This window comes from Melanotaenia boesemani, chromosome 13, assembly GCF_017639745.1.
Source record: "Melanotaenia boesemani isolate fMelBoe1 chromosome 13, fMelBoe1.pri, whole genome shotgun sequence".
Taxonomy (NCBI): Eukaryota; Metazoa; Chordata; class Actinopteri; order Atheriniformes; family Melanotaeniidae; genus Melanotaenia; species Melanotaenia boesemani.
This window is the reverse complement of record NC_055694.1, coordinates 30,543,395-30,565,767: the sequence shown is the minus strand read 5'-3', so window position 1 is coordinate 30,565,767 and position 22,373 is coordinate 30,543,395. Positions and strand designations below refer to the sequence as shown.

Here is a 22,373-nt window from a genome sequence, read left to right as displayed (position 1 = left end):
ACGAAGCCTTGGGGTGCTCCGCATAATATCTGAGAGTAAATTTATTGGTTTCATATGACAAAGTAGTCTCGTAAAGACTCAAAGCAGAGACCAAATTTCATAGTTTGAGATGAAAATGCCAACCATGCTCCCCCCATCTGGACTCATCAGACTAGAGTCCACGTTTTCACTGGTCTAATGTGTTCTGTGTCTTCCTCGTTAGTAGCTTCTACAGTTCACAGTCTCCTCTAATAAAGGCTCAGATTAACTTATCCTCTTGGTCTACTTTTCCTGGGGGGTCGTCTGCAGAGACTCAGTGGAAACATTCTGTGACCAAAAAGACAAAAAGTCAAAAAATAAAAACACAAGATGGAAAATTACCTTGAAAAGATAAAAACGAACTACAAACAGATATATCGACCAACACATGGCACAAACTGATTCAAAAGAGACAGAAAAGACAGAAAATGGAGAGAAAAGTAAAAAGGTTTAACTAGAAACCAGTCCAGGTGAGGATGCTCACATCAAGACAAACCCGGAGACGTCATTAAAAATAGCGGCGAATGCTGAAGATTCTGAACTTCCTGTTACACCGTGAGACTGGCTCTAATTGGACAGCATGTAACTGAGGCTTTTACTTGTGTTTGTCCAGATCTTCGGCATCCTTAAGGCGCCTTTTAAGGACCGGGATGGAGGTGAGGGTCCTCTGCTGCGTCTGGAGGAACTGGCCGACCAGAAGAACTCTCCATACCAGTACATGTTCCGCCTCTGCTATCGAGTTCTGCGCCACTCGCAGGAGGACTACCGCAAGAACCAGGTGAGGATGACCGCGGTAGCTGCCTTCAGCACTACATTACAGCCGTGTTCTCTGGTTTCTGTTGTCGTGACAATGTTTTGTTAAACCGTTTCCAGGAGCACATAGCGAAACAGTTTGGCGTGATGCAGAGTCAGATCGGTTACGACATCCTGGCCGAGGACACCATTACCGCTCTGCTGCACAACAACCGCAAACTGCTGGAGAAACACATCACCAAGACTGAGGTGGAGACGTTCGTCAGCCTGGTCCGCAAAAACCGCGAGCCCAGGTAAACCTGGAGGAACAAGCAAATCCTGAAGTTTTTAATCCTTCTTTGTCAGATATATTTGTTCATATAGATAGATAGATAGATAGAGTTTGAGTTTTAAAAGGCCCTTTATTTCAGGCTATACATAGCAAAGGAATAAAAGAATCACATATACAACAATAAATTACAAAAGCAAACAGATAGATAGATAGATAAATAGATCATCTGTATCAGTGTGTGAATTTCCAGCGTCTGTTATCTGTTATGTCTGCGTCTGTGTTTGCAGGTTTCTGGACTACCTGTCGGACCTGTGTGTGTCCAACAACGTGGCCATCCCCGTCACCCAAGAGCTGATCTGTAAATGTGTGCTGGACCCTAAAAACCAGGACATCCTCATCAAGACTGAGTGAGTCAGGAGTGAAGGAAATTTTCATTTTTAACATCTCTAATATAATCTAATTTTAATCTAATTAATGACAGACTTTTTACACAATTAGTCTCGATTAATTGCATTTTAATTGCATAACAATATTTGCCCCAAAAAAGCAACATTTTTTATTTTAAATGGATTTTAGTGGACGACTGAATCAATAATAGACAGTGTCATTAATATTGTAAACTCAAGCTCTAGTAATGTCTGGAAAAAAATGCATTTAATTGCATTACAATTCAGAATATTAGAAAAAGAAATAGAAAATATCCCTGGCCAAAATGAACAGACCTAAACTTAAAGTGCCATCTTAAGTACTTTAACTAGCAGCTCCAGGTTCTCTGTAATTAAGGCTATGTCCACATGGCACTGAAGCTGGTTCAGGTGTGAAAACGGTGTCAAAACTGGTGGCGAAAACTAGGAGAGAGGCTTCAACATTCCCACGAAACCACTGTGTAGTACATACTACAAAGCTGTGGGGGGTGCTATGATGATTTAAGAGTAACACTCCAGAGCTAGAACAAGATGTAGTGCATGCACAGATAATGACATATCAGCTTGCTCCCGCTGTTGATGGTACAGCAGCACAGCCCTGTGTTGTAAAAGTTGTGCATTTTGGTGCTAAAACTGTACACAAACCAGGACTGTCTGGAGCAGAACCACAACACAGTTGGTCACGGACGCCATTATTGTTGTTGTGTTTGGCACGCGTTCATCACACTGATGTCATATCCTCTAGTGGGGCGGTTATGCTGTCTCTCAATACCACAGACGGTAGAGGCCTCTAACCTATCCACCTTGGTAACTGGTTTCAGACATGATCGGTTTCAGACATGATTGGTTTCATGGAGGCTAATCCCTGGTTTCATGGGGATGAAAGGGTGGATTGCTCAAATACTTTTGCGGGTTTATTGCAATTCGGCGTCGTGGGGATAGCCCTTAAGTCCACAACACGTTACAGACCAGGGTTTCCACTACAAAAATGATCGTGACGCACCGTCACAGCAAAATAAAAACCGCCATGCCTTCAGAATTAGTTCTTTTTGTTCTAGTTGTTACAAATGTAAATTATATTGTATGAACATAAAGTCTCTATTTGCGCACATTTACAGACCATAATAAGAGTGAAATTGTACTCAATGTGACACTACTCTGCAAATAATGTAATTTTGAAAAGCGAACACTGGAGTATCAACTTCCTCCAGTTCTACTGCGACTCGCTCAAGAGTGAATGGAGTAAAGCTTTTTACACACTCCAAGGAAAGAGAGAACTTGGTTCTTGTTCTTGAGGCTGCAAAAACAAGAAAAGTTTTGGTCCAATGAATTTATACTCCTGGAGAAGCTTCGTCTGCGATGGGGCGGGGATTACTATGGGATATTTGAATTTTTTAGATTTAGTCATTTCAGTTGTTATTTATCTGGGTTTTTTTTATAAAATTATTTTTATTACAAATACATGATTTTTATTATTTTTAAAATAAATTTTACTGACTTTAAATAACAATGTTTTGTATTTTTGTAATGTATGTTTGTATTTTACATTTTATTTATATTAATTAGTTTCTTTTATTTTGAATTTAACCTGAGCAATACAACTTCCAGATGGCAATAGATATATAAAACCACCAAACATTCAATCCCAGGTATTTGGAAGAGAATTATTTTAAATCTACATTTGTGTATATTTTCACATGTATGTACTAATCCTGACCACCTGAACTGACTCGCCTAAAGGCTGGTACACACATCCGGATTTTCTAAATCTGAAGAGACCCCACACATGAAATAAAAAATCAGGCATTTATAAGTTTCTATCATACTGTGTGTGGTGTGCTCACCATAATCTCAGCACAGAACAACACACACATAACGATGCTGTCCCGCAACCGATCTAGAATCTAGTCCTCTGAGCCAGAAATCTGGCGCGATCCAGCATGATCTAACAAAAACAAAGAAGAAGAAACACAGTAACAACTGGAAGGACGAAGAAGAACCGTGGCAACAACCGAAAAACACACCACTCAGCATAATAGAGGACACACACGGAGACAGCTTGAACACGGACGTTATAGCCTTCCTTGCTCTCCAGTCAGCTACACGTGAAGATTTTTGGTCGTAAATATTGAACATGTTTAATATTTGCGATTGTTGGACAGGCCCCGTTTTGGAGCCGATTGTCGGGATAAATTCAGTCTTGATGCACCTCAGACCACAGGATAATCTTATAGGATAATCTTATCAGACTTAAGATAATCAGGCATTTGCCGCCCTCAGTCAGGAAGGGGGAAAATCAGGACAAAAACATCCCAGTAATCTTTATTATCCCAGGTTAATAGTACAAAATAATTCAGAAAGATAGAAAAGATAGAACAACTTATCCCCTGCTGTGGAAATGTTTTACATTGCCTACATTTAAAAATAAAAAATGACAAATTAGGCAAGGCAAGGCAGTTTATTTGTATAGCACATTTCATGTACAGGACAATTCAAAGTGCTTTACATAAAACAAAGACATTACAGATATTTAGAATAGTAAAAGGCATCAACACATAATCACAATAAAATAATAAATTAGATTAAAATGATTAAAAGCAAGATAAGTTAAAAAAGTTACCGTGCAGATTTCATGCATAGGCGCATGAGAAAAGAAATGTTTTTAACCTGAATTTAAAAATTAGGAATTACAGTTACTTTAATTAAAATATTACAGTTTATATATATTATATATTATTTTCATATTCACCAAATTCCCCCTGCGGGCCTGTTTGAACCCCCTGGTGGGCTGGCTTTGGCCCCCTGTCCATATTTTTGACACTCTGGATCTGGACTCAGACCTATACAAATATGAGCCTGTGAGATGTTGGTGACCAGCATGGGGCAGCACACTGAGCGAATCACACATTTCTATTCATGCTTTGCTGTCTCTAATGTTTAAATTGTCGTTCGTGGTGCTTCCAGGCGCCGCATGCCTAAAGAGGCGCACCCTGGTTCCGTTCAGGGAGAGTACATGGGGATGGAGGACTATGGAGATGAAGATGAGGTAGGTCTGTCTGCTTATCATCTGAAACTCAGACTGAGAGTCAGACCGCATTTATCAGGCATAAAACTGGACATTTTACGTCTTCTCATGATGTTTGTCCAGGTTTTCTGTGAAAACAGCTCCACAGGATCAGGAAATTATATTTCCCATCTCCATTTTTGAGGAGTTGTCTCTTGTTTAAGGTGTGGCTGATGTGGACAGACAAGACCAATGAGAGGCAGGAGAAGAGCATCAGACAGCTGGCTCAGGAGGCAAGACAAGGAAACGCTCACGATGAGAACGTCCTCACCTACTACAGGTACGCTCACACACAGCACACATCCACAGAAGTCACATGACCACCCAGCTTCACTTTCCTTGTGGACGTCCTCAGGTACCAGCTGAAACTCTTCGCTCGCATGTGTCTGGACCGTCAGTACCTGGCCATAGACGAAATCTCTAAACAGCTGGACATAGAGCTCATCTTCCTCTGCATGATGGACGAGACGCTTCCCTTTGACCTGCGGGCGTCCTTCTGCCGCCTCATGCTCCACGCCCATGTCGACCGAGACCCTCAGGAGCTGGTGACCCCCGTCAAATTTGCCCGCCTCTGGACAGAGATTCCCAGCTCCATCACCATCAAAGAGTTGGTACATTTTATTACTACAGGCATGTTTCAGTAGGAACGCCTTGACTGGTGGAGAGCTGCTCTAAAATGAATGTGGAAATGTACACATATTACAGGAAGTTAAACCTCCACTATTATCAGCATGAGAATTATCTGACTGCACATACAGAACATGTGGAACAACAAAAATAAAACGAAGAAATTCTTCAGGACGCAGAGTCATGCTTGCCATATGTCTGCTGAAGGCCTCTATTGCACCTGCCATTTCTGGAGTTCAGCAATGTGACATTTTGACCAAAATCGAAAATACTGAATTTTTCTAACAAATTTTCACTGATTCCTAGTAAAGATACAAGATTATAAGGTTTTTATTGGAATTGAGATTTTTTTCTGCTTTTGTGATGGCTCAAAGATAGAGTAACCTGGAAAATTAAGATTGTTCAAATTAATTAAATTTAAATAAAATAAAACAGTTTTGTCTATCAAATTAACAGAGAGTAATTGTACAGAAGCAGGTCTTGCTCATGCCGTCAAGCATTCAGATCTGATTGTTTGTAGCTTAGGCAGGGCCTGGATAGTTCAGCTGGTAGAGCATCAGACTTTTAATCTGAGGGTCCAGGGTTCAAGTCCCTGTTCAGGCGGAGCATTGTCTTTATCTGGACTGCTCAACAGAAGATGGATGGCTTTGTCTGTCTCCTGCCTCAGTTATGCACATACTAGAAAAGAAAATCCTTCAGGAAGGGAACAAAAACCAGTGGAAGAATGAAGATGGGCACAACAACTTCAGAAAAATCTGTGCTATTAGAGCAAATCCTTTATCTTAATGATAGGTTGAGTTAAACAGATCTGATCATTGTTAATGACCTTAGATTTAACTTAAACTCAAACTTTTTCTCCTGGTTCTACTGGTTCTACAGTAGATCACCAGATTTTATTATACAGCCTAAGAAGTCTGGTGGGCCTCTCAGGTACTGTTCTTAAACAGCTTTACTCCTATCTCACAGATCGATTATTTTTCGTAAGTATGGATACATGCTCTTCAAGGACCCATAGAATCCAGTGTGGGGTTCCCCAAGGATCAATTTTAGGCCCAATTCTTTTTAATCTGTAAATGTTGCCTCTTGGGGATATCATCAGGAGACACAACATTGATTTTTACAGCTATGCCGATGATACACAGCTTTACATCGCCATGTCTCCTGATGACCTAAAGCCAGTTAACGTCCTATTTTAAACTGTATTTTAGATATAAAGTCACAGATGGCAGAGAACTTCTTACAGCTTAATCAGGACACAACTGAGGTTTTAATTAATCGGTCCTGAGAGCAAAAGAGAGACTATTTTATAAAATTACAACATTTCTGAGTGTGTGAGAAATCTGGGTGTTCTTTTTGGCTATGGTTTTATTCTACACAGTAGAAATGTCACAAAAACAGAATTTTATCATCTTATTTAAAAACATGGCCAGAGTTCACCCATTTCTCTCTCTTGTCAGCTCGGAGGTGCTGATGCTTTTATTTCTAGTAGAATAGATTACTGTAATTTCCTGTGCTCTGGTCTTCACAGAAAGTCTATTTCAAACTAACAATTACTTCAGAATTCGGCGGCATGAGGTCCTCTAGTACCGGCCTTTTAGATGAGTGAGGACCAAAACATACGGCCTCCTTCCATTTTTACCGTCCTCGTCTGTGGAACATCCTGCCAGAGAACCTCAGGGCTGCAGAGACTGTTCATGATTTTAAAACAAGACTGAAGACCTACCTTTTAGCATTTAGCTTAGCTTTTAACTGAATTTTATTTTACTTTATTTATGTTATACAATTTTATAACAATATTTTATTTTCATTTTTCTCAACCTTATTACTATTTTTAAAGTAGATTATTTTATGAAATTCCTTATGTTTATTTTTTTTTCATTATTGCTGATATTAGTTGTTCTTATTGTTTCTTAAGGTTATTTAATCTTTATTTTAACTTTGTTTTTCCTCATGGGGATCCTTCATGCTGGGGGTTTTGCCTGCTCGGTCTGGGGGTTGTTGCCACGGTGATCGCCCTTGTCTGGGTGGTTGGAGTCCTGCACTGCAGCCTTACGGCTATGGTGTAGACGCCAGCCTTTCCTGGTCTGGGTGGTTGCTATGGCGGGTGGACTGGCTACCGGTGTGGACGGATCCTCATGATATTGTTTCCTCACACAGCATCAAGCCAGATGTTTATCACTTTTTGTATTTTATACCTACATTCAGTTTAGAGACTGAAATAAGGGAGTCATGTTTGTGCAGAATGTGGAAGGGGGGGGTCAAACTGCTTTGTTTGTGTGTATGCATGTGTGTGTGCAAGAGACTTTAATGAGTGTTTATTTTTTCTTTTAATTGCTATCTTTTCTATTTTGATGTGTTTAAAGGCTTGTTTTATTTTTAATATGCATAAATAGCTTTTTTTTTATCATGTAAAGCACTTTGATAAAGTTTGATTTGATTGTTAGAGTTCACACATGAGCTTTTTATTCTCCTACTGTCTCATCTTCAGTTATGATTCCAACATGGATGACAGCAGAGACAACAAGAAGAACCGTTTTGCCAACACAATGGCATTCATGGAGGAATATCTCAACAATGTCCTAAATGATGAAGTGCCGTTCCACAATGAGGAGAAAAATAAACTCACATACGAGGTCAGATTCCTTCCTCCTCTTACAGCAGGGGTGTCAAAGTCATTTTAGTTCAGGAGCCACTTGCAGTGGGCAGGACCAGTTTAGTAACAGCATAAAAACCTATGAAACATGAAAAAGCCACATTTTTTTATTTGATTGAGTGCAAAGAAGTAAAAGTAAAAATGATGATATTTAGATGGTCATCGTATGAAGTACATGGAAGTATTAGGCTCATGTCCTTTGTACTTCAGGGCCTGGGTAGCTCAGATGGTAGAGCATCAGACTTTTAATCTGAGGGTCCAGGGTTCAAGTCCCTGTTCAGGCATTTCAATCGTGATGTAATTCTACATGGTATGGATTTGTGTTATCTCTGTGATGTCAAATGATTTCTAATAACTTCACTTGTATTAGGGTATTTATTCTTGAATCAACAGCCCATGTAAGGCTATATATTTGTTATTGAATATTTCTTAAAATTTGACCCCAGAAGTATATTCTTGTAGTCTTCATGGACACATTGGGTCTTTATGGCTTCATGTGTAAATTTCAATAAAATTTTGCCTCATTTACACGTTTACATATTTTATTTTTGTTATTAGTTTATGGTGTTTATTTTATGTCATATTTTACAATAGATTTTATATTCATACAATGTACATAAAAATATATTTATATTTTTTATATCCAAAACTAATTATTAGATAGATAGATAGATAGATAGATAGATAGATAGATAGATAGATAGATAGATAGATAGATAGATAGATAGTGTAATTGTTTATATTTTATGTTTATATAAAAATATTTTATAAATAATTTATATATAAAATTATTAAAATATGTTATATATATATACATATATATATATATATATATATATATATATATATATATATATATATATATATAGCGATATGAGAGATATAACAAGTTATCTCCTTGCCTTGGAAATGTTTTAGATTGAAATATATACACTACCTCACCTGGACAAATGTCTCTATCCGTCCTGCAGGTGGTGAGTCTGGCCAGACACCTGATCTACTTTGGTTTCTACAGTTTCTTTGAGCTGCTCAGACTTACCAGAACTTTGCTGGGTATCATTGACTGTAGACCCAATCCTGGACATGCAGGACTCGTATTCCAAGATGACGTATCAGGTCCTTCCTGTTCTGTTTACCTTGTTTTTCTACCATGTTGAGTTTAAACCTGATGAAGTCTTACAGATTAATATTTACACATTGATGATTTCCTCTTATGTTTAAAGGGAAGAACGTGAAACGCTCGATACATGGCATGGGTCAGATGATGTCTACCATGGTCCTCAGCAGGAAACCGTCCTTATTTGGAGGGGCAGGTGCCAGAGGGGCGGGATTGGGGGCAGGGCTTGTGCTTGATGGACAGAGGGTTACTAAAGACAGCATTGACAAGATGGACCTCACGGTGATGGATACCAAACTGAAGATTCTGGAAATATTACAGGTAAGACTTTGCATTGAGTATACTGCAGATTATTCAAAAACAGATATAAGGCAGCGTGATTAGTTCATGTTTACTGTAGTTAGATAAATAAACAGATAAATAAACAGAACTTAAATCCAACTGGTTCAAAATTTGACTAAAACTCTTTAACTGTTGTCTTGTTGTCCACCTACGAAGTCTTTTATGGTGGGAACAGTGATGTTTTTTTTGTTTTGTTTGTTTTTGTTTGTTTGTGTTTGTTTGTTACTGACCTTCATCCTCCTTTCCATCAGTTCATCCTGAATGTTCGTATGGACTACCGCCTCTCCTTCCTGCTGTCCATCTTTAAGAAGGAGTTTGTGGAGATTTATCCCATGGCTGACGCTGATGCCACCACTAGCATGGAGCAAGCAGGTGAACACACAGCTGGTGAAAACACTGTGAACAGGAACGGTGTTAGAAGGAATATTCTTTTCCCACTTTAACCTTTTTCTTTCTGATGTGATGAAAACAGTCTTTTATAGTTTTTCAAGGATAGTGTGGAAACTTCATCTTCCAGGAAGAATTTTGGGGAAAACAAATCCTGAATGTATGTTGATCGCTTACACGTTTGGTGAAATCAGATGTCCAAAAAAAAAAAAAAAAAGAAACAACAGTAGAACTCAGGGTTATGTTTAATAGTGAAAGTAAGAACATTCCACATGGACTGAAAGGGAATTCAAGCCATATAAAAACCACTAATCAGTGAGACTGGCCGGAGAAAAAGGCTTCAGTTTGCTAAGTAACATGAAGATTGGACTCTGGTCTGAGGAGTCCAGATTTACCCTGCTACCGAGTCATGGAAGCATCAGGGTAAGAAGAGAAGAGGATGAAGAGATGCCTCCTGTACAAGCCTGTGGGGGCAGTCTGTGATCTGGGGTTGCTGCAGTTGCTCAGGTCTATGTTCAGGTCCAGGTTCAGCAACATGATGTGCCCAAAGAATGAGGTCAACTGACAACCTGAATATACTGAATGAGCAGGTTATTCCATCTTCCCTGAAAGCACAGACATATTCCAAGATGACAATGCAGGATTGATGGGGCTCAGATTGTGAAAGAGTGATTCAGGGAGCAGGGGACATCATTTTCACACATGGACTCGTCACCACAGAGTTCAGACCGAAACTACACTGAAAATCTTTGGGATGTGCTGGAGAAGGCTTTGTGCAGTGGTCGGACTCTTCATCATCATTACAAAATCATGGTGAAAAATTGATGCAACACTGAATAGAAATAGATCTTGTTACATTGCAGAAGCTTATCTAAACAATACCACAGCGAAAGCTGCTGTAATCAAAGCTGAAGGCGATCCAATAAAATAGAGTGTCTGACCTTTTTTTTGGTGGTGACTTTTATTTGGCCAGGCAGTGTATAAATATAAGTAAATAAATAATAGTAAATTAAAGCAAATAAATACAAGTAATTACTAGATAAAAAAAATAATAATAAAGTTTTTCTTTTTCAAATTTGTGACACCACTCTATGCAGTCGTTTGCTCCATCACATCTGTTTCCTTATTGTCAAAATCCTCGTCGATGTCACATATTCGCCAGCTAATATTTGCTGAAATGGGATCGAATTTCTCTGTTGAAAATTTAAAAGAAGCCAAAAAGATTTCTTTCATTTTTCACTTTAACATCATTAATGTGTAACAGTGTGACTCAGCAGTTTTTTTCTGCCTTCTACATGCAGCAGAAAGCTGTTGGTCAAATAAAACTACAGATTTGATGTAAATGTGATTAAATAGGGGCAGAACTTTTCCTGCATTTTTGACAAACTTGTGCGTTGTTACTTTTCCCTGCTGTCAGACGTCCCAGTCAACATGGAGATGGCAGGTAGAACCAACATAAACTCAGAGACTTTACAGAAGAAATGGGATGTTCTGTTTGTGATCTGTAACCTTTTTGCTCCTCTTCAGCCAACATCAACCTCCAGCTCATCGGAGAGCAGGCCGAGGCCATGTTTGGAGTAGGGTACGTACAGACGTCACATTTACCTGCCCACAGATAAAAGTTCAGAGGTGTGTCAGGTGCTGTGTGTCTGCATGCAGGAAGGGAAACAGCATCCTAGAAGTGGATGATGAGGGTGGTCGAATGTTCCTGCGGGTGCTGATCCACCTCACCATGCACGAATACCCTCCTCTGGTGTCCGGAGCGCTGCAGCTGCTCTTCAGACACTTCAGCCAGAGACAGGAAGTGCTCCACACCTTTAAACAGGTGAGCACACACACATAATTTCCATATATGACCACTCATGGTAAGCTGAAATTAAATGTGTGTTTTCAAAGAAAGTTGGGAACCTGCAACCCAAAGAAAAGAAAAAGGAAAAATGAAAGCGAGTTTGAGAGAAAGAAAAAGATTTCTAAAGGTTTTATTTATTTATTCTAAACATACTGAAGACAAATTTACTGAATTGGGAAACAAATAGGAAACCTGAACCTGCTGTAGCCCATCTGCTTCAAGGTTGGACGTGTTGTATGTTTAGAGATGCTGTTCTGCAGATCCTGGTTGGAACCAGTGGTCTTCCTGTTGCCTTTCTATCATCTCCAACCAGTCTGCCCATTCTCAGACATTATGGTCCAGACAACTGCTGCACACTGGATATTTTCTCTTCTTCAGAACATTCTCTGTAAACCCTAGAGATGGTTTGTGTGAAAATCCCAGTAGATCAGTAGTTTCTGAAATACTCAGACCAACAACCATGCCACGTTCAAAGGTACTTAAATCCTCTTTCTTCCTTATTCTGATGCTGAGATTGAACTTCAGCAAGTCGTCTTCACCATGTCGACATGACTACATGCATTGAGTTGGTGCCATGTGATTGGCTGATCTGATATTTGTGTTAACAAGCAGTTGAAAAGGTGGACGTGATAATGTGGACAGTGAGTGTAAAAAGAGCCAGCCAAGTCTTTATGGAACCCTAAGCAGGATATGATTTGTGGCCCCGACCACCACAGCACCACTGGCCCTTAAGTATTAGTGGTGCTTAATTATTTTATATACTACAAATATAACACACCCATCCATTTGCTTTATTTGTAATTGGCTTACATCATAACAGTGCTACTCTGACTCTGGTTTTTAACATTACAAGGACAGCAAAAAAAGTTCTGAATAAATGGTCTGATATTAATTTGAACTTCTTAATATTCAGAGTAATATATGAGAGGAGGAACATGGACTTAACCCTTTAAAGATTGATTCAAGAAATAATGGGCATAAATTTATATTTTTGTTTAATCCGAAGTCTTTGTCCATTTAACAACATTAAAAAAAATAAAAAAATAAAAATAATTTGTAGATGTGTATGATTATTACTGTATTACTGTGTGAATTATTGTAGTGTAAAAGGTATTCATTAGGGGCCCAAAGACAAGTATTCGATTGGAAAAAATGGCAGTCAAGCAGCAGTTGGCAGAGTTGTTAAGAAACAACACCAATGAGGAATCTCGTGGATTCAGTGATGTGGAATGAGATCGTGAGCTTGGTGAATGTGCTTACCAGTAACTTGGCTTGTAATGTTAATTTAGCCTATTCAGCCTCCCAGGTACATTCTTTATGCTTGACCCAGTTATTTCATATTTAACATGAAACTTCAACGGTGGGAGGGTGGAGTTGTGCACGTAGTGCTCTCGTGTCTTTAAATGCCAAATGTGATGTATACATTTTTGTACTTTCTCAGCACCTCAGTCAGCGGTTCATTGAGTGTAATAAGGAGACTAGTTCTCCCTCACAGTTTAAAAAGATCCTGGTGGAAACCCTGGTGTTGTGTTAATATACCGGACACATATTCAGCCAGTTGTTCCGTGTGGTATTGTGCAGTTAAATAACTTGCCTTTCCAGATTAAATATTCTTGGTTTTGGATTTTGTGAAATAAAATTCTAAATACATGCAACTTATAGTCCAGTGTGACTTGTTTTTGTTTGTTTGTTTTTTTTTTTGTTTTTTTTTTTTTTTTTGTTTGTTAGTTTGCTTTTTTCTCTCTCTCTCCATGACGGATTTTGTGACTGATGCGACTTATTATATTTTGTCATTTTTTCTCTTGTTTATTCTCGTAAGTGAATAATTTTAGATTTGCTCATACATATGACAGGTTACCCGGTAGGGTAGCGCCATGACGGCCTGCCATCTTGAAACTACAGCCACCAGCAAGAGACAAATAGCACCAACTACGCATTTTCCCTGCAAACCAGTGCAGAGTGATTGAGACCCGGGAAGAGAAGATAAACAAGAACGATTTACTACCCTGGCAAGCAAAGTCTGTTAAATTGTCATTCACAAAAATGCAGCTGCAGCAGCACGGTAGCCGTTTCCACCATCACCAAAAACGCGAAAAAGAGGACTTAATAGGTAGCATGACCAGACGATACAAAAAGGACAAAAACAAAAAGGAAAAACATCTAGCTAGCCTTCTCTGGTAAAAGGAGCTCAAAAAGCAGAACGATTTTCAAATTGATGCTAAAGTTGCCAGCTTTCTCCTCAATAAATAAGTCAACGGTACTGCCTACATGAGCCTGAAGCTAACTTTTTTCATTTGGTCTTGTTAGACATGGTTGTTACTATGGTTACCGTGGTCAGCATAACTCGTTGGTACAGAAGTGTATGTTTACGTGTCACGGTAAAGCCGGTGGGAAGGCTTTATAAGCTGGCTTTTACTGTGACAAAAAGCCGGTGCTGTATTGAGGCCAGTTTCCCCATCGAGATCCATTCCCCCTGAGAACCATTCCTCCTCCTAAACACAGAGGAACGATATCTGACAATAAATTTCCATCCGCCAGATGTTTCCCCCCTGACCAACTATCAGATGGACCTGATAAAGTGGACAGTAAGGGTACACTGCATTATTAATGTAAAACAAACTGTATTGTCATGATACAAAAACATTCACCCTCCTTGCCTCCAGTGTGGGCATTGCTGGTGTATGAATGTGGATGAATGTTCGGTGGTGGTCGGAGAGGCTGTGGGCGTGGATTGGCTGCCACGTTTCCGTCAGTCTGCCCCAGGGCAACTGTTCTTACACATGTAGCTTATCATCACCAAGAATGAATGAGGAGTGAATGAATAATGGATACAATGTAAAGCACTTTGGTGCTTCAAAATAGCTCTACATAAATCTAATACATTATTATTATTATTATTATTATTATTATTATTATTATTGTTACTATTATTATTATTATTATTATTACATCCAGTTTTCATAGCAGGAAAAACCCTCTTATCACCCCCAAATAGAATAAATTTGACATTTAAGAAAAACACATTCCGTCCATCCTGTTTTGTTCAGTATCTGGAAAGTTGACTAGAATGGGCCCAACAATAAGTCTTGGGGAGTACCATAAATATATGTTTTAAATCCTTTAAAAAGAAGATAATTGTTATGAATAAACTCTGGTTATAATAGAGCAGGGCTACTCAATTCGGTCCTACGAGGGCCCCAATCCAGCAGGTTTTCCATGTATCCCTGCACCAACACGCCTGAGTCAAATTAGGTGGCTCTAACAGCCAATCAGGTTCTACACAATGACTCATTAATAATAGATAATAGAGGTTTTGTTGATCTCAGTGACTCCCCTGAGACAGTCTTTCTCTCTGACTGCAAATAAATCTGCTTATCAGACCTGAGCCGTTGAATTGTGACAACTCCTTCTGTCTGCAGGTCCAGCTGCTGATCTCCGCTCAGGATGTGGAGAACTACAAGCTGATCAAGGCAGACCTGGATCGCCTGAGGACACTGGTGGAGAAGTCTGAACTGTGGGTGGAGAAGAAAGACAAAAAGGAGAAAGTAGAGGTAAGAAGCAGTGAGATGGTTAGGATCAGCTCCATCTTTAAAACTGGCTGGAGGTTTGCAAAGCTGAAGAGAAGTTTAAGATCTCGGAGTTTCAGAATCACAAGAAGATGTAGAATTTTAGATTAGATCATTAACTCTCAATCACACTCATGCCCATTTTCTTGTTTTTTGCTTTTAATTTCTATTATATTTGATGATTTTTTCATGCATATAGTTGATGATTAATGCTAAATAGTGCATGAGTTATACTTTTTAACTTGAGTTGAGTCAAAAAGAGTGACTTAAATAAGTTTCAATAAGCACAATTTTGTGCGCAGACATTAACAATGAGCAGAATGTATTAAAAATGATAAATTAATGTTGTTGCTAAACTTTTACATAATGAGGGCTGTACTATGTGAGTTTGCATGTATATTGATAACAATATGTTGTATATTATTGACCATAAAATGGTTTTGCACATGACAAAAACTTGGCAAGATTTAAAAAATTAATTCATATTTGATACACATGATTAGGATTGATGCTGACCCAAATAATTAAAAACTGAATAAAATGTAATACTGAAATTGTCAAGCTTGATTTTTAGTATTTGATTTTAAGTGAAAATAAAAGAAACAAAAAAAGCATATGAATTAAATGTTGTTGCTAAACGTTAACATATCCCAGGTTGCAATAATTAAACCATAAATAATCCAGTTTGCATTAAGTATATAGAATATATATATGTATGTGTATATATATATATATATATATATATATATATATATATATATAATTTAATGTCTGTTTTTCATCATAAAATGATATTACACATGACAAAAACTTGGCATTGGCACAAGGTATAAAAATGTTAGTCATTAGTATTTGGTACGTATAATTAGGACTGATGCTGATCTGTAGAAGAAAAGAAAGAAAAATTAATACTTTATGTAAAAAAAAAATATATAGCTTGATTTTTTTTTTTATGAGCACATTTTCGTGCAGAAATGTGATTAACGGGAGTATTTGATACTGAGAAAAAATGCATATGAAATTATGACTCTGCTAATCATTAACATACACCAGTCAGCAATAATCAAGTTATAAATGATCAAGTTTGCATAAAGTGTATTTAAAAAAAATAATTTTTTTATGCTGTTAACATGCTTTTGGTATAAACTGGAGTCACATTGTAGCAAACACTTGGCAGTTTAAGGGTACGTGTATAAGCACTAAAGCTAACTTAAAGAATAAAACATTTTTAACAAATGTTTAATATTTTTTAGCTTGATATAGCACACTTTTTTGCTGAGGGGTCTTTAACAGGAGTAAAGGTGTGATTGAAATTTAAGACAGCAGCCTGTGAATCATTATGTATATGGTAGTTACTTGAATTCTCTTTATGTTGCTGTTGTTGGTGTCCGAATGAAGCCATGAGGCGAATGATATAAGAATGTCTCAGTACGATCACCTTAACAAACCTTTAAAAAGAGTTTCCACATGAACATGTGCTGCTGTTTTGGAACAAATGAGTATAGATGGATTCTTATTTATAATAATCCAACAAAGTGGAAATTACCATCTTTGTGTTTCTAATATGACTGGATCATTTTAAAACTGATTATAAATGATCATAAAAGCGCACAGAGGCTTATTGAGGAAAGAAAGATGAAGATCGGGTGGAAAGCAGAGTGTTGTCTGCATACGGCTTTAGTATGACAGAGTTGAAGCTCATTTTTATGTATTTACATCAGTCTTTTTAAGAATCTTTTTTTCCAACATTAGTAGTTAATCTTCACGTCTTCTGACTTTTATAACTAACAGCTAACAAATTCCCAACAAATGTTATGATAAAAAGATTTTCTCAGTAAGACGCCACTTGAAACTAAACCACTGAAACTAAACATATATTTCCTGAACTCTTCTATCCTGGTTTTTGAACTCTTCGTGTTGGTGTGGTGTTTGCTGGTGGATCTTGGACCTGGGTTGGTATGTGGAGTGGGATTCTTGTTGCATGTTGCGCCTCTCTGTCTTGTTGGTTTTATGTGCAATGAAGGCACAGATTTATGTGTGGGTCCCTGTTGTTTCATTATATCAGGTTCTGTTATTTTGCATGACAGTCAAAGCTGTGAGAGTTGTTTTTTCTGTAGATTGACTTGTGCAGGTGCATACATCTCATCAACACTCCCTGCCTCTCTTTGGATCATCTTCATTAGCGAATTTTTATAAACTTTTTTCTTCCACTTTTCAGTTGTCAAAATTTAAGGTACATGAATGTGTAAAAAAACATTCGTCTCTGTTCTTCAGCTTTATGATTAAAGAGAGGCAGAGAGGTGTAATGGGTGGTATACATCTATACCTCTTTAAAAAAAAATGGTTTATACTTTTGAAACATAATTTAGCCCAACCTTGGATATCTATGAATGACTGAAATTCAAACCACAATTCCCAGAAGATTTAGGACGACGCTGTGTAAAAGGTAAATAAAAACAAAATTCAATGGATTCTAAATATCAGCAATGCATATTTTACTCCCAGTAGAACATAAACAACATGTCTGAGACATTTTACCATTTCATGGAAAATATGAGCTGATAGTGAATCTGTAAAAAGTAGTTCCAGGGTGATGTTCAGCATTGTGAAGCATCTCCTCTTCTTCTAACATCTGTCTGTAAACATCTGGGAAGTGAGGAGACCATTTGCTGGAGTTTTAGGAGAGGAATGTTGTCCCATTCTGGTCTGATGCAGGATTCTAGCTGCTCTACAGTCCTGGATCTTGGTTGCTGGATTTTTGTATTCATGATGCTCCAGATGTTTAGTATTGGTGAAAGGTCTGGACTGCAGGCAGGCCAGTTCAGCAGCCGGACTCTTCTCCTGTGAAGCCATGCTGCTGTGATGGATGCAGGATGTGGTTCAGCATTGTCTTGCTGAAATCTGCAAGGTCTTCCCTGAAAGAAACGTTGTCTGGATGGAGCAGTTATTGCTTTTAAAACCTCCATGTACTTTTCAGCATTGATGGAGCTTCACAGATGTGGAAGTTGCCCACGCCATAGGCACTAATGCAGCCCCATCCCATCAGAGATGCAGCTTTTCACCTTTCCACTGATAACAAGCTGGATGCTCCCTCTCCTCTTTAGTCTGCAGGACACGCTGTCCATGCTTTGCAGAAAGAATTTAACATTTTCATCCATCTGACCACAGAACAGTTTTCCACTTTGCCTAAGACCAATTTAAATGAGCTTTTTTCCAGAGATGATGGCGATGTTTCTAGATCTTGTTCACTTATGGCTTCTTCTTTGCATGTTGGAGCTTTAACCTGCATAGTGCATTACAAGGTGAACACAGCCAGTGATTTCTGGAAGTCTTCCTGAGTCCATGCAGTAATTTCCAATAGATAATCACGTCTGATTTCCATGCAGTGCTGCCTGAGGATCCCAAGATCACCAGCATCCAGTTTGACCTTCAGCCTTGTCCCATGCATACAGAGATTCCTCCTTATTCTCTGAATCTTTTCATGATATTATACACTGTAGATGGTGGGATCTTTAAAATCTTCACAATTTTACATTGAGGAACATTTTTCTGAAATGTTTCCACAATTTTTAGACTTAATTTGTCTCAGATTGGTGAACCGCAGGCCATCTTAACATCTTATAGACTCTACCTCTCTGAAATGCTCCTTTTCTACCCAGTCATGTTACTGTCTGTTGCCAAATAACCTAATTAGTAGTCAAATGCTCCTCCAGTTGTTTTTCATTTGTAGCAATTTCTTTTCCAGCCTTTTGTTGCTCATGTTTTAACTTTTTACGGAGGTGTTTCTGCCTTTAGATTCAAAATGAGCTCATGTTTACCTTGAAATGGTTAAATGTCTGAGTTCCAACATCAGATATGTTGTTTATGTTCTATTGGGAATAAAATATAGGTTGATTAAATGTGGAAGTCATTCTGTTTTATTTACATTTTACATATTCACAGCTTTTTTTGAATTAAGGTTGAAGATTTGGATGCATAAATATGGAAATAATGTAAACAAAAGCCTCAAACGACTTTGAAGGATTTTCTTACAAACTGCATTGTAAACTAAAGAAGCACGGTCATCAGACGTATTGCTTGTGTTAACTGCACTATGAAACAGAAGAATCAGTGGCTGGATTTAAATCCTCCAATTAAGAGTTAATTGGATTTTCGAGTTTTACGATCTGAACTGGTTTCTGTTAAAAAAAAAAGAGTTTTTTTTTTTTTGTTGTTGTTGTAAAGCTTAAATTTCCTGGAAAATGATTTCCAACAAAATGTTGAGGATTCATCCTGATCTTGGTTGTAGAGCGGTGTCCTGTATCTGATCAAACCAGAGAAACCAACCAATCACAGCAGCTTCTGTTTTAATAGGAAGCAAACAGATGTTTGACGGGAACTTTATGTGAACATAATGTGGTTCGATACCCTGCTGTCTTCCCCTCTGCATCCTGCAGGGGGCATCAGCGGAAACCGTGCCTAAGAAGGAGAAGCAGGAGAAGGGTAACGAGAACTACCAGAAAGTGAAAGAGGTGAGAAAAACGTTTGTGTTCCTTCAGCTTGGAATCTGTCTGTTTTAGTTGTCTTTATTTCTGTGGTGTTTCTGTAATCGTTCACACCAATCACCTGTCAATCAATCTGTGTGGGCGGGGCTGTGATGTCTCTTCCTGCTAATGGTGTTTGTTTGTTTGTTTGTTTGTTTTTTTTACGGTTTAGGTTGATTAAACAAAATCACTTTACCTACAGCATCCACAACATGTCCCAAACACAAAGAGAATAATTCAAGCACTTCAAAACCAAACAGATGATTGATTAAATGATCTTTTCTCCATCTTCTGAATGACCAGTTTTAACACAAATCTCCACTTCCAGTCCAAACCTTTGACAGAGAATTCCAGAAACGCTGGAAAACAACTGGATCTTTGCTTTGATTTTACTGTCAGGAAACATTTCATCTTCCATCTCTTAAACTGACTGATCAGTCGTTCTGATTCTCTCTTAAAAGAAATCTTTTTAAAGAGACGCCTGGTAACTATTGATGTTATTTACAGAAAAATTCGTCCACATGGGCACCAGACACCTGCCTAATCATGCACTTTGCACTTTTTGTGGAATTATTAAAAGGTGATTTACTATTAATTTCTTTTTTTTATTTTATTTTTTAATTTAAACAAGTCTGAACAGAAGATAAGTTTTTATTCATGTGAGTTTCCATTTGCTTCAGTGTGAAATGAACATGGTAATTTCTTTTGTTTTAAATTTCTACTATTACAAATTTACTTCAACACATGATTATAGCAAACAACAGTTTCTTTAGTTTGAACATGATACAAGATGGTGCGAATGCCCAACTTTTTAGATATTTATTATTTTACCCTAGCAAGTCTTCACTTAAGTTAACTTCCCTTTCAGTACCTTAGTGGACAAAAAAGTCCTCTTCCAAAAATCCTTTCTTTTTAAATTTGATTTTATTTATTTATTTTTTTTATTTTTTTATTTATTTTGCTTAAATCTTTCAATGAACTTCAGTCATTATGAAAACTGCCAAAGAAGCAATTATTTAAATTATTTAACATTTTTAATGCAACTTTCATGACAAGATGTCAGTGTTTTTATTATCCAAAAAAGCCAAATAAGATTTATTTTCCATGTAGTAGATGTTGGGGAGTTTTTTTTCTTTTTTTTTTTAGATAAGCTAGGGGGAAAATGTATGTTTATTTAGATGCATTGTTAGTGTTTTTGCAGTGTCAGATTTAAGATTTACTACCCTGTTGGACTCCTAAGGGACAAAAATGCCCTCAAATAATAAATAAAGAAAGAAAATAAAACCATTACAGATCTTAGAAAGCCCAGCTTCCTGACATGTAATATATGGAATATATATAATATTTGTCTGTTTTATATTTGATATTTATTGAATATTTTATATTTTGTGATCAGTTTAGCATTTAATGGGTTATATTAATTAAAATACAGTAATTATATAATTTGTTGTTTTGATCAGGACTGAATTTAATTGAAAGATTTGATCAAAGAAGTGGGAAAAATTTACTGGTAATGTTTTATATAGTTTTTTGAGGACTGAAAAGTCCACGTAAGACTTTTATATCTGTTAGAATAACATAATTATTTTGACATTAACAGAAATATTTGATATTTTATTCTTAGTTTTGCCAATCCAGTTAGATAAAAATGTGTTGTAAGGAACACAAGGAAAAAACATACAAAAGAACAATCTATGTTCATGAATGTTTTTATTTTATCAGCTAAAATCAAACCACTATAGTTTCATATTTGTCGTATCAACATGATATTGATGTTTTATTATTTTACAGGTGTATCTACCTCTAGTTTTCAGAGCGAACAAAAAGCCTCTGATCTCCCCCAAATAAAATAAATTCGACAACTTAGAACCAACGTTTAGTCCAGTCTGTTCTGTGTGTAAACGTAAATTACTTAGATATAAATTATTTTAATCGGTGCCTTTTCTGCAGGGACAACGTGCATTTTCACATTCACACAACAAGAAACATATCAGAGTAAAATGTGGTATTTTTTGTCCATCCTTTGTCTGCTGTAGATCCTGGAGCGCCTGAATAAGATGTGCAGCACTGGAGTTTGGAAAAAGCAGCAGAGGTTGCTGAAAAATATGGGAGCTCATAAAGTCATGTTGGATCTTCTGCAGGTCTCCTACGACAAGGTGAGGATGGAGACCACCAAAATAAAAGCTGAGTAGATTATCTGAGCCTGACGTGGAGGTCGGTGGAGCTGTTTGGTTTGCTGCAAGTTTTCTGCGGTTAACAAGACTTTAAAAGGAGACGAGTGCTGTCCATGTGGTGAATTATGTTTTAATATGAGATTCAGACTACATAACAATATTTTAAATATTGTCCCCAAAAAGAACATTGTGTGCAGTTAGAAAAAAGTTGATGAAAATGAACAAACATAAAGCCAAAAGAATAAATAAAAATAAATAAATAAAGGTGTGCACAGAAACCTGATTGTCATCATTTATAAAGTGGTAACTTGGTTATAAATAATAAAACGGTGAGATACAGATCATATAAAAGCAGCTTTATGTACCAACGACTGATTAATTACTCCTGAACTTTGACATCAGCCTGCAGTCTGGTTCCTCGAACCTCCAGGTGTCGTGGCTGAAGAGGAAAGTGGTACGCCGTAGATTGAATTTTTATCCTTTTACGTTCTGAACCTTCTACAGTTTGTAAAGCAAATGACCTCCTGCTATTTCCAAACACATCCAGCATCCTAAGATGCCATGATGATGCTGTGGATCTGATATAAATGATATATGAAATATA

At 37.5% G+C, this 22,373-nt stretch overlaps 1 protein-coding gene and 2 non-coding genes across 5 annotated transcripts in view; all 3 read left to right on the top strand.

The window, feature by feature from the left end:
- Positions 1-22,373, top strand: part of itpr3 (inositol 1,4,5-trisphosphate receptor, type 3) — a 101,121-nt gene that overhangs the window by 54,986 nt on the left and 23,762 nt on the right. For 2 of the 3 annotated variants that reach the window (XM_042004371.1, XM_042004369.1), the window contains exons 15-30: positions 632-796; positions 892-1,064; positions 1,330-1,449; positions 4,432-4,513; positions 4,696-4,811; positions 4,887-5,138; positions 7,647-7,791; positions 8,783-8,927; positions 9,035-9,249; positions 9,522-9,642; positions 11,075-11,101; positions 11,185-11,239; positions 11,317-11,482; positions 14,926-15,057; positions 19,509-19,583; positions 21,632-21,751. In XM_042004371.1, coding sequence (XP_041860305.1) covers positions 632-796; positions 892-1,064; positions 1,330-1,449; positions 4,432-4,513; positions 4,696-4,811; positions 4,887-5,138; positions 7,647-7,791; positions 8,783-8,927; positions 9,035-9,249; positions 9,522-9,642; positions 11,075-11,101; positions 11,185-11,239; positions 11,317-11,482; positions 14,926-15,057; positions 19,509-19,583; positions 21,632-21,751 — 2,109 coding nt within the window. The remainder of the gene's footprint in view (positions 1-631; positions 797-891; positions 1,065-1,329; positions 1,450-4,431; positions 4,514-4,695; positions 4,812-4,886; positions 5,139-7,646; positions 7,792-8,782; positions 8,928-9,034; positions 9,250-9,521; positions 9,643-11,074; positions 11,102-11,184; positions 11,240-11,316; positions 11,483-14,925; positions 15,058-19,508; positions 19,584-21,631; positions 21,752-22,373) is intronic. The other variant, XM_042004370.1, reaches the window with a different exon arrangement.
- trnak-uuu lies at positions 5,689-5,761 on the top strand. Its single transcript has one exon. It is a non-coding gene; the product is annotated as a tRNA-Lys (tRNA).
- Positions 8,023-8,095, top strand: trnak-uuu. Its single transcript has one exon. It is a non-coding gene; the product is annotated as a tRNA-Lys (tRNA).